Below are 12,630 nucleotides of genomic sequence, written 5' to 3' on the forward strand. Positions count from 1 at the left end.
TGTCTCTTCTCACCTCACTTGTCCTGCTTTCCCCTGACAGTAAAAGCTGTTCTTCAGTCAACTGGATCAGGCCTCCATGTTCTCCAAGGATCGAGGAAGTCTTCCTCCCCACCCTACACACCCCAGTCAAGGCAGCAACCCCAGAGCCTGTGCTCATCCTTTTGTGGCATCTTAGAGCTTTCTCTTGCTTCCTCTGCTCCTGCAGAAGGTCTCATCATGGTCTCCTCTCAGTATTAATAACTCCATCACAGTAGAGCAGACTCACTCCTGTGCATTGCTCGCTGTGACCATGGGTTTCTGCTCATTACCGCATTCCCAGTGTTTAGCACATGTAATAAATGCTGTCAAAACCACTGAAGAGTCGACAGTTTCTTTAATACAGTCCCCAGCAGTCCTCAGCTGTAACAAGACACAATACACTGTTCTGTGTTTACTAATTTTGTGGGCCTTCACTGCAGCCTTTTTTGAAGTGTCTTTTGGCCACAGTGATTACAAGGGCATGCATCATCTGTGGGCCTGTGTACCAGAGGCTTTCCACGGAGATCTCTAACCAGCTGGGTGCGAGGATTCAAGCAAAGAGGAGAGAGTGAAAACAAGAAGGGGGGAGTCATCTCTACCTCCTCCGCTGCTGCTGCTGCTTCTGGCTCCACCATTGCTGTCTCAGTTACTCCTGGTCACCCTGCACTGAGTCAGGCCAGGTTGGGCCAATGAGAGGCCTGATACCCAGTGAGGAGTGCAGTGGAACTTCAGGTGCTGTTTTGGGAGAACAGACCTCTTCACAAGCGGCAGTATTACAGCTCTTACAACTGAAGCTCTCACATGATGAAGTAATTCTCACACACCTTTATTCCTTCTAGATAAGATTCTTATATACAGATTTGGTGGGTTGGTGTCTGACAGCAGGGACTTCTCTTGGGTTTGTCTGAGAGCTTGGAGATACCTTATCTGCATGTGTGAGGACTTGGTGTTTATGTGACTGATAGTCATAGACCTCTCTAAGGGGTGTGTGTGTGACAGGACCCAGGGGCCCAATGGGCGTGGCCAAATGCCTGATGTCCCTTGCATGTGACAGCCACCAGCTGGGTCACTTGGGTTCCACCAGGAACCAGGCTACTTATCACAGCTCACCACCCCATAATCATCTTCAAGACCAACTCTAGCATTTAGAACTGGGCTCTTTGAATAGAGCACCATTGGGAGCAGGGACTGTGGAGCACTAAGACTTTCCCTACCTGACAGTAGGCATCAGATCTGTGTGCCACACTGTCCCTGACCCTTGACCTTCTCATATCTATATTTCTCATTTCCTCCCATGATCCTCTGGGCCACAGTATGGCACCTGTCTGAATGGCTTGAGCTGTGTCCCAGCATGGTGTCAGGTTTGTAATGCGTGCTCACACACACTTGTGAAGGAATCATTCCTGGGGTAATACTGTGGTTACCAAGGGCAGCCTGAGCCACTTCACGGGGGATCAACTGGAATGGCTGTCATCCGAGCACCCATCAGAACCAGCTGGGACACGTTTATGTCAGTGCTTCCTCTGCTGCTTCACATTCACCTGGAGTCTGTTCATCTCACTAAACTCTACAGCACAAAAGCTCCAGTTGTTTGGTGTTCACAATGTCGGCGTATACTGGGGACACTGCTACAAGAAAGCTGCTTCGTTATTACTGAGAAATGAGCCGGATAATCACACCCCTCATCTTCATACCAGAACCCAGGCAGCTGAGCTGACTTTTACCAGTTGCCCTCTGACCTCCACAAGGATGCCATGGCATATGCACACCCCCATGTACAACTTCCATGTTGAAATCTTTACATATCACATTGTACTCTTGGTTGCTAGCCCTATCCTCTAAGAACAGGTATGTGTCACAAGGATAGCGGCTTTTTCCATCTGATGGCTCGCCTGTCCTCTTCTAACACAAATACGATCATGAGGCAGTTGAGAACTAGTTGACACATTCAGAGTGGTACCTCACATTTACTCTATCATCCATAATGCTAAAAATTGTGATACAATGCAACAAACAAAATTTAATATCTCACCCCTTTTTGTTTGTTCTTTCTCCATATCAACCATTTAAAAATATATAGTTCAGGAGCATAAAATTTAGCCAAAATTATTATTGATCCCAAACCACTTCACCTCACAAAACAGCAACTACACATTTAACATCTGTGTCCTCTCCCAGCTCTGGGCATCTCTTTGTTCCTCCAGGAACTGTATCATCTCCTACTTGTTGTTTTTCGGGATGATTTATTGTTTCACTTAAATTCATAAATTAATCCATGTTACATCAAAATATCAACTGCCTCCCTTTTTCAGGGTATATAGTACTATATTCTAAAGGGGAAAACCAACCACAACTGTGCCTGCCTGCCTTAGAGATTGTTTATTAATGGCATTCAAGAAATTTCATAAACGCATCCTAAATACCGGACTGTCAAGCATTGTTCTAATAAGTTCAAGGATACAGTTTTGTGTCTTTCAGGAAACGTAACTTCCTGCCTTTCATTATTACATCAGAAGAAAACATTAATTCTCAGTAGTATTCCACTGAGTAGTATTCCACATTTTCCTTATCAATACCACAGTTGGGGGACATCAAAAGAGATGGGGAAGGTGGAATGGGGTGAGACCTTAAGTGACAGAGTACTGGGAGGAGAGGAAGGGCTAATACTGGGTTGGAATGTGGATAAATAAATTAAAAAACAAAATCAAGAAAACATTAAAAGTGCATTAAAAATAGTAAAAGACTGTTAAAAGGACACCTTCACTCACTCACTCACACACACACACACACACACACACACACACACACACACACACACACTCACTCTAGCTGCTCATCAAGCTAAAAGTGTGTCTTCAGCTGGATCAGGAACTCAGTCTGTTTTTGTCAGGTGAACTGTCTATGGGTGTGTATTTGCAGCTGTAATTTGTACTTTTTCTGTGGAGAAGTTTTTCAAGTAAGAACACCAGTAAATTTCTAAAGTTTCTGCTTTGAGGCCCTAAGTCTACATAAGTGTAATTCTACAGAGGATCTCCTACAGCAATTCAAATTCATGTCCACTCATCATCCTTGCCAGGAAAACCGTCACTGAGGAGGCTGTTGTCACTTGCCAATGCACCAGGCAACAACTGTGACATGATCAGGAAGAGGGCTTTGAGCTCTAGTTCCTATTTGTCTGTCAACAGCCTGCCTGTCTTCGGTGCCTCAGTCACCATCCAGCCTGATCTAATCTTTTACAAATGAGCTTCTCAGGAAAAGCATGACTAGGGAGCTCTAGCTTAATGTATGACAGATGGATTGCCAACACAATTATAGAAAGAGAGAAACAAAAACTGGAGAGGTGAAGGTGAAACTTCAATTAAGTTTTGATGGAATCTGGCCCAGACTCCTCCCAGCACCTAAAACAGTGAGCATTCTATGGAGTCCTGTGAGAAGCGTGGCTTTGACAATCACATCAAGTCAGAAAAGAGCAGCTGTGTAGAGTGTGTTTGTGAGTGATTGTAGGGAGAGGGGAGGGTGGCGTGCACCCTGATCTCAGACACAGCCCTAGTGAAGCACTGTTGGGTAATCAGGGGGACTCTAGTTTCTGCAACACTCTCCTCTCCCAAGCTTTTCATAGGTATTTCTAGTTATTTCTATATAGGGAGATAAATCTCTTCTTCTTCTTCTTCTTCTTCTTCTTCTTCTTCTTCTTCTTCTTCTTCTTCTTCTTCTTCTTCTTCTTCTTCTTCTTCTTCTTCTTCTTCTTCTTCTTCTTCTTCTCCTTCTCCTTCTCCTCCTCCTCCTCCTCCTTCTTTCTCCTTCTTCTTCTTTCTCCTTCTTCTTCTTTCTCCTCCTTCTGCTTTTTTTCTTTTCTCCTTCCTTGTTCTCCTCCTCTTCTTCTCCCCCTTTATTGTGTGTCTGTATGTAGTCATGGTATACAAGTGTAGCATGGTAAGACGACAACTTGTAAGTCAGCTCTCTCTCTCCACCATGAGGATCCTGGGGATTCCAGCTTAGTGCTATGAGCCTTTACCTGCTGAGACAGATTTCCAGCCCTAGCTGCCTGTCCCTCAGCAAACCTAAATATTTCTTGACTCTTTAAGTGGGTTTAAAGCATATTCAAGAATTTTCCTTCAGACCCCCACAGTGCTGGTGCCCCCACAGGAAGATCGTGATGGTGAGCAGCCCTCAGGGAGCACTGGGCAGGGCCCGCCCTCCACAGGCCGTGTGGAAAGGCTTCTGGACAAAGGTCCAGGGATGTTTTACTGACTTTTAAAAAACAAGTTCAAAACATCCTCTCATCAAAATTAAAAAAACAAAAGCAAAAAACTTTTCATCCTTTCTCTATGTTTATCTAAGTGTAAGAAAATCACACGTGAAACATATATATTTAGAAATGTGTGGAAAAAGAGGCTCACAGAAGCAAATATCTTTCATACATACCTACAGAGCACTGAGTGTGTCTTGGGGGTTTACCTGAAGGATGATAGCTCCCACAGTGCCCCGGAGCACTGATGTCTAAGTAAATACACTGTGCTTAGTCTGTATAATGATACTTGTATATATATATTCTATACATCCTGCTGAGTTTGTATGATGATACTTGTATGTACGAGTTTTCAAGGTTGCTATTGGATGACCAGTTGATGTGTTCTCCCCTGGGGAAGACTTATTTCTTCTGCTTTCAGCACTCCTGGGTTATCTGTAGTTCTTTGTGGACGGTTGAGGCCTTCTGGGGTTTTCCCTTCCCGTGTTAGCATGTCTTTTGGTGCCCGTTGTTCAGCCTGTGTTTAGGCAGACATGATAGTGAGACTTCATGGCTGTAGCTTTTCTGTGAATTCCAGGAGACACAATCTCACAACAGACTTCCTGTTCATCTGGCCTTTAGTCTTTCCACCTCTTCCACAATGATCCTCAGGCGTAAGAGTTGTATTATGTGATGCCTTAGTTGGGGCTGGGCTCTGCAACTGCATATTGATCAGTTATAGTTTGCTATAAGGATCTCCATGTGCTTTTGCAAAGAATAGTTTCCTTGATGAAGGGTGAGAGCTATATTCATCTATGGGTCTAAGGGACCATGTTTACAATGTAGTTAAGGATCCTGCTCGATTAGTGAGGTGACAGTTGTCAGTTCTCCTCCATGATTTATGACTTCACTATTCCTGTGTACATTGCTAGGTTTTCCAGGACCAAGCATGATGTCCTTGTTGAACAGGACTTGAGACCAATTAGAGATTTGTTAGTTGCTGTGTGTGTGAGAGAGAGAGACAGAAACACAGGGGGATATTAATGAGTTATCAATAATATATCAGCATTACATTAAGGCAACAAATAAAATCATTTTCCTTTGAAGTGAGTTTACTATTAATGAGTCCAGATTTGAATTCTCTAATTTCATTATCCCTGTGTCTTTCATCTTGTCTGAACCCCTTGCTTCCTATCTATTACATTCTTTAGTGTATGTGAATCAATATGGAAATTGGATGTTATACTTTATCAAGCTGCATCTTGTCTTCTTGAGAGAGTCAGTTCTGAGCCTGACTTGCTTTTTCATCTAGACTGGGTGGCCATCAAGCTCAGCAATCCCTGTTTCTGTCCGTGAAGTCCTGAGATGGGTGCATATTCTACCTGTGACTATGCAGTGCTGAGGAGTGGAAAACCCAGGTTCCTGTGTCTGTGCAGCTGGTGCTCTACCCATTGGTCCATCTCTCCAGCCCCTGTTAATTTACTATGTAAGAACATTCTTTTCTTCTTTGAAGATTCTATTTTCTTGGCTTGTGTGAGACAGGGTCTCACTATGTAGCTGACATGACTGTGCCAAAGCAAATATGTGCACACACTGACGTGAACAAAAATAACATGCAATAAAAGCTTAATACACTACTTCAACTACTATGTATGTACATACACACACTTGAAATCATGGGATATTTCCCTTCAAGGCCACTGTCTCCCATGTGTCTGTTTCCCCCATACATGCCTGGTCTTTATCTTGAAACTTAAGAGACTTTCCTCAGAAGCACAGACCTTGCTCACCTCTTCTTCCTGATAGTGTGAGAAAGGCCTTCTCCAGGACTGACCCAAGGCCCTTGCCATCCTATGGTAGGGACTTGCATTTTGCCCAGGCTGTCTATCTTGCCCTGTTTAGTTGTCTTTCTTCTGCCAGGCACCGGTTACCCTTTGCCTCTTAGAGTTCCTTCACCCTAAACTATATCTTTGATTTTCCCCTATTGAATGAACTTTTAAAATTCTACTTCCTGTATGTTGGTGCCTACGTGGACATTTCTCTTTGTCGCTGGGACTGAAAGATCTACATTTCTGTGGTGCTTTGTAGCCCATGGGTGCTAAATAAAGACTCCTTCCTGTCACCTGGGTGTAGGACCTTTTAATTTTGTGTTTTTTAAAGATAATCCCACATAGGACACACAATGTACTTCAAGTTTCAGAAGTACAGACCAGTTGTTCCTTAAGTTAAGCACAGGCACATTTGGGTGTCTGGTGTGTTTTTCTCCAGCTGTTTGATGGCTATTGTGGTTGAAGACAACTTGACACACCTGGGAAGAGGATCCTTCTCCATATTTGACTCCATCAGAGTGGCCTGTGTGGCATTTTCCTGACTGATAATTGATGGAGGAAGGGACAGGCCATTGTGTGCAGCAGCAGCGGTGGTGGATGTGGCGGTGGTGGCGGCAGCACAGGACATGCAGTTGTGGGCTGTACTGCACAGCAGGTTTAGAGAGGAAGGGAAGTAGCCAGAAAGCGCCTGTTCCTGCTTTCTTTCCTTGTTCTCTGGATAATGATTGTAACTTGTATTCCTGTAGGGTTGTGGGTCCAGTGTCTGATCTGCCACAGGACAGCAGCTTGGGGAGACAGAACTAAGAAATTTGATTGCACTTGCCCCACACTGTGGTTGTGAGGGTGTTGGGCCTTAGGAAAGCCCTGGGACAAGGCTCAGGGCTAGGAAAGTACAGTCTGAGGTGAGGGACAACCGGAGCTGATTCAGAGAGGCCTTCATACCTGTGAATTTGCTAGGACCATGGATTTCCCAGGCTCTTGGACACCAGGGCACTGCTGGAAGTCTTAGAATAAATGAGAACAGAAACTGGGCCCACAGCCCAGATCTAACCTAGGGACTGGTGACAAAAGGGGGAGAGCTCTGGCTATTCCCACAGGGAGAGTCCGTGGCTTGAAGGTGGTTGGCTTGGAGGCCATTGTGGCTGGGAGTGGAGAGAGGCCTTCTACAGGAGATTAGACAGCAGGTCTGTAGGCAAAGGACTTCTCCATGGTTCCCCAAGGCAGATCCTGATGAAAAGAGACAGTTTATAGTTCTGAGATATTTATTGCCCTGGTAGAAAGTGGATGTGTAAAACCATGCCCCACTTCTCAGGGCGGGCCTGAGATGAAATGCCTTTTGCAGGGAGGAATGTCTGGGAAGGGAAACTTATTGGCTAAGCCCTCGGGGCTTCTAGGTACCTCATTAGCACGGAAATCTGTCTTAAGTCTACATGACCACACATCATGTTTTGTTTTTTTTTTTTTTTCTACATGTTGGAGACTTGGTGTGCTGTCCTTCCATGACTGATGGCCACAAATCTAATGGAAGGCTGCCGCTAGTGACAGGAACCTGGTACCCAGGAGCTGGTAAAGCTCCTACAGTCCCTTCAGGGTCCCTGGGTCTTCTAGCCTTAGCTCAATTAAGGCCCAGGCTAGGTACCTGGTAGGTTTCAGTCAGAATCACTATGGAGGCCAAGGCTGGCAAAGTCGGAAAGTTTCCTTCCTAGTCCACCACAGCCTGAGCCTGCCCCACTGGCTGCGAGTGGAGAAGGATGCGGGGGACCCTGTCCCAGCCTCCAGGCCTCTCCATCCACCTCCCGGCCAGCCTCCCTCCCCCACACCATTGCCCTCTGGGAGCTGGCTGTCCCTGAGATGCGACCCTAGCTAGGACGCTCCTGACAGGAGGCGGCCCATGTGTTGAGTAGCAGAGCCCAGAGCTCCAAGGAACCAACTTCCCGCCAGCCCGGGCGCCCGAGCCTCCCCCAGGGTAGCCCCTCGCTCTGTCAGCACCGGCCTGCAGAGCCCGGTCCCCGCCCTGCTCTCGGGGACAGCCGCTAGGTGCCCGGGACTCGCGCCCGGGCAGCCCTCCCACGCCTCCAGCCCGGGATCGCAGCCTTGGCTCACGCTGGCCCGGGAACCCCTGCCATTCCCGGGCGGCCTCGGCGCAGCAGGGCGATCCCGGCCCGCTGGCCCTCTAGCCCTCCTCGTGTGTCCCCGCGGAGGCCCCTGAGAACCGGCGGTGGCTGCCCTGAGGTCCTCTGCTCCTCTCCCTCGGGCCCCGAAGGACCCTTCCTGGAGGCGCCCGCCGAGTCAGTCCTCTTCATGCTGCAGTGCTGCACAGGAAGGGGAGAAGGGCCGGGATCTCAAACAAAACCCAAGAATTGGTGGTGTGTGACTCATCTGCTCGGAGACCTCCTGTCCCCAAACTGTCTTCCAGGTGTTTTCTTGGCCGAAGCTGCCCAATGTTTGAGCCTTTCCTTTCTAGGGAAGATGGACTGAAAGCTGCTAGTTGGGGACTTCTTTTTGGTCAAGGAGCCTCTGTGTTTTAAAGGAGGTGATGGGCTTGTGCCGGCTTGTCTTCCTGCCCAATTGAAGAGTTGTTGATGTTCACTGGTTATGCGTAGACAATGCGCAGTTTGTTTTAATTTAAACATTTGGGGGGGGGGGGCTAAGGGATGTCCGCTTGTGAAGAGCATTCCGAACCTGGAGGAGCTCCTCATTGTCTGTGGTCCAGACATCCGCCCCAGCCTGTCCTCAGTGTCCAGCTTTGGTCATCTTCACTGGCCGCCTGAACTCGCACCGGTTTCAGGAGCGTCATGTCTACATGGACGAGCCCATCAAGATCGGCCGCTCGGTGGCACGCTGTCGACCAGCGCAGAATAATGCCACCTTTGATTGCAAAGTGCTGTCAAGGAACCATGCTCTCCTCTGGTTTGATCACAAGCAAGTTTTATCTCCAAGACACTAAAAGTAGTAATGGTACCTTTATAATTAGCCAGAGATTGAGTCGGGACTCTGAAGAAAGTCCACCATGCGAAATCCTTTCTGGTGACATTATCCATTTTGGGGTAGATGTGATAGAGAATACATGGAAAGTTACCCATGGGTGTTTTGTTTCCACAATAAAACGTTTTCTACCAGATGGTATGGAAGCCCGACTCCATTCCGATGTCATCCATGCTCCATTACCAAGTCCCATAGACAAAGTTGTGGCTAGCACTCCAAGTATGTACTCTCAGGAACTATTCCAATGTTCTCAGTATCTACAGGAGGCCTTACATCGGGAACAGATGTTGGAACAGAAGTTAGCCACACTGCAGCAGCTATTAGCCATCACCCAAGAGGTTTCAGATACTAGTTGGCAGGCTTTAATAGATGAAGATAGACTCTTATCATGGTTAGAAGTTATGGGAAACCAATTGCAGGCATGCTCCAAAAATCAAACAGAAGATAATTTACGGAAGGAGCTGATCGCACTGCAGGAGGATAAACACAGCTATGAAACCACTGCCAGAGAGTTCCTGAGGCGGGTTCTTCAGGAGAAAATCGAAAGTGGTTAGAAAACTTTCAGAAGTTGAGCAAAGCCTTAGTAATACTGAAGATGAATGTACCCTTCTGAAAGAAGTGAATGAGCAGACTCAGGAAGAATTAAGAGAATTAGCCAATAAATATAATGGAGCAGTTAATGAAGTTAAAGATTGATCTGATAAATTAAAGGTAGCATAGGGAACACAAGAGGAAATCCAACAGAAGGGACATGCCGAGGAGAAAGAATTACAGACTAAAATCGATGAAACGGAAGAAAAGAACAAGAGCTCCAGGCAAAAATAGAAGCTTTGCAAGCTGATGACTTCACCAATGAAAGGCTAACAGCTCTATGAGGGCACTTGCTTTCAAAGAGTGGCGGGGACTGCACTTTTATTCATCAATTCCTAGAATGCCAGAAGAAGCTAATGGTGCAGTGGCATCTAATCAAAGTGGTAGAAGAATCAAAGCTTTCAAAAGAAAACTAGGCAGAAGGAAAGGAATCTCACTTATCAGATACTCTTGGGTCCAAGCAAGGCAAAAAGCAGCGACGACACTAGAGATGCCTGGATGGATGAGTAAGACCCAAATGCTTGCTAAGGTGTCTCTACCAAAAGATGGCTTGCAGGGTACCCAGTTAGAAGCAGAGGCCAAGGAAGACATTCAGCGTCTTTGCAAAGAATTGGTGGAAACCAGGAGCTAGCTAGAACAAGTAAACAAAAATGCTTTGAACTTCAAGCTCTTTTGGAAGAATGAAAAGCCTATCGAAATCAAGTTGAGGAATTGGCCAAACAAATACAGGTTCTTCAAGTCCAGCGGCAAAGGCGGCGCATGGATATGGAGACTCTCCAGGAGGAAAAGGACTCTGAAATCACCAGCACGAGAGATAAATTGCTTAGTGCCCAAGATGAGATTTTTGCTCCTTCAAGCAGCAGCAAAGGCTGTGTCTGAGCGGACACTGACTTTGTTTCTTTGCAAGAAGAGCTTAAGAAGGTGAGAGCAGAGCCCACGGGCTGGAGGACAGCGGCATGTGAATAGGAGAAGGAAATCAGAAGTCTGCAGGGCAGTTGCCAGTTTAGGTGTCAGCAGTGTGGAGACCAGCAAAGAAAGGAGGCAACGAGGTTGCAAGGTGAGCTAGAGGAGTTGAAAAGGGGATGGAATGTACTGGAAACTGAATGTCATTCTCTAAAAAAAGGAGAACGTGTTGTTGTCATCAGAACTGCAGCGGCAAGAGAAAGAATTGCCCAAGTCTCAGAAGCAGAGTTCTGAGCTCACACGTGACCTCAGCATCCTTCAGATGACGAGGAAAGAGCTGGAGAACCAAGTGGGATCCTTGAAAGAACAACACCTTCCAGATGCAGCTGACTTGAAATCTCTCCTCAGTAAGGCTGAAAGCCAAACAAAGGATGCGCAGAACGAGTATGAAAAGACAGACTGTTCTCTCAGAACTGAAGTTGAAGTTGAAATGACTGAACGGGAAAAGGAAAAGCAATCAATCACAGATGAGCTCAAACAGTGTAAAGACAACCTGAAGCTGCTGCGAGAAAAGGGAAATTAACCCTGGCCCTGGATGCCCATGTTGGCGGCCTGGTTTCAGTGACAGCTATGGTGCTGTCTGTACCAGGACTGGCCAGAGCTTCTCCATGACAGTGTGTCTTGAGTCTGTACACCGTCCTCCCTCTAGAAGCTGGCACCACACTCGTGCTGGGGACAAGCAGAACCATTTTCTTCCTTTTTACCTCTTAAAACAGCAAAGTGCAAGAATATAGCTGTAGGGTCATTGCTTTAACTTATATAAAATATATCTGTCTATAGAGAGGGTATAAAGTTGTGAATTGATTCTGTTTTACATGTAATTTTTAAATTAGTACATTGAGATTCTGAATATTATGGTAGGCTTCTTAGTGCACCAAATTATTTATACCATAAATTTATAGATATTTTACTCTGAATTCTAATGGTCACACAATTCATTTTTCTGATTTGATAACTACTCAAACCAAACAACCAATACATACATGGGAAGAGAGCCCCTGTGTGCTCAGTGCCTATCAGTTTGAAGACACACACACACACACACACACACACACACATATATATATATTTACATATTTATGCCATTTTTACTTGTTATAAAACCACTGAGCTATTGGGGACAAGACTTAGACAATTATTTGTGTGGATTTTTTTTAAAAGGAAAAATACATTTGGAAAATATTCTCTTATAATGATTACTTGGGGCATGCATACATGTTTCTTCAGCCTTAATGTGACTTGAAGATGTGAGGGACATCAACTTTGAAAACTTTCCATGAGAGTTTGTATTTTCTTGAGCAAACTGAAATATTACTGGGAGCAAAAACATAAGTGCATAATTTCAGTGCAATCAACCAAAATGTTGAGTGAATTGGAATGTAACTTACTAAAAACCTCATGTATTTAAGAAATGTTTTCTTTAGAAGCCAAGTTACCTTCTCATATACAGCAGTTTAGAAAGCATAATTTTTTTCTGTTATCTGTTCCTTCAAGCATGTTTAATTGAAGGAAGAATTATATCTGTTTAGATAAGCTTTTATTGACTTAATTTGGTTATGATGTGGAGCTAATTCACATTCAAGGTGAACTGATGTTCTCTGCTAACATATTTCTTGATTGGGTATACAAGGGGTTATTCTGTTTTTGTTGTTAATTGGAATAGCCTGTCAATTAGTAGCACTATTCCCGAGATTGGCATTGTTCCATACACAGTGTCACACCTAAGCACTGCTTGGCATTAACATTTAGACACAAAGGTTAAAGTTTAGCTGTGATTATGTGCAGCACCATAGTGATGTCAATATCCTAAAGTATCACATAGTTAAATTTTTTTCAGTCAGTGAAGACTGGAAGGGAATGTCAATGAATTCGCTTGAATGTTGTATGCGAATACCCAGATCTAGCCAAATATTGAAAAAGGAGTTTAGGATATAATTTGCCTCGTGATGTTTAACAGTCATTGTTTTTACTTTAAAAGTTGTCTTTAAAGCTATTTGGGATTGTTGCCAGGAGAAT

General features: G+C 45.1%; 1 protein-coding gene, 1 long non-coding RNA gene and 1 pseudogene across 6 annotated transcripts in view; 2 read left to right on the forward strand and 1 right to left on the reverse strand.

The window, feature by feature from the left end:
* Nucleotides 1-112, reverse strand: part of LOC127691462 (uncharacterized) — a 98,914-nt gene extending 98,802 nt beyond the window's left edge. Inside the window, exon 1 of the long non-coding RNA XR_007979279.1 lies at nucleotides 14-112. This is a non-coding gene — a long non-coding RNA (uncharacterized LOC127691462). The remainder of the gene's footprint in view (nucleotides 1-13) is intronic.
* Nucleotides 1-12,630, forward strand: part of LOC127691458 (PHD finger protein 11-like) — a 156,564-nt gene that overhangs the window by 125,610 nt on the left and 18,324 nt on the right. The window contains exon 12 of one of the 5 annotated variants that reach the window (XM_052191305.1): nucleotides 41-353. The exons of the other annotated variants lie outside the window; for them this stretch is intronic. Coding sequence (XP_052047265.1) covers nucleotides 41-43 — 3 coding nt within the window. The 3' untranslated portion in view covers nucleotides 44-353. Of the gene's footprint in view, nucleotides 1-40; nucleotides 354-12,630 lie in introns of those variants that run through there. 5 annotated transcript variants of the gene reach the window in all.
* Nucleotides 8,811-11,359, forward strand: LOC127691455 (sarcolemmal membrane-associated protein-like; annotated as a pseudogene).

This window comes from Apodemus sylvaticus, chromosome 8, assembly GCF_947179515.1.
Source record: "Apodemus sylvaticus chromosome 8, mApoSyl1.1, whole genome shotgun sequence".
NCBI classification, from domain to species: domain Eukaryota; kingdom Metazoa; phylum Chordata; class Mammalia; order Rodentia; family Muridae; genus Apodemus; species Apodemus sylvaticus.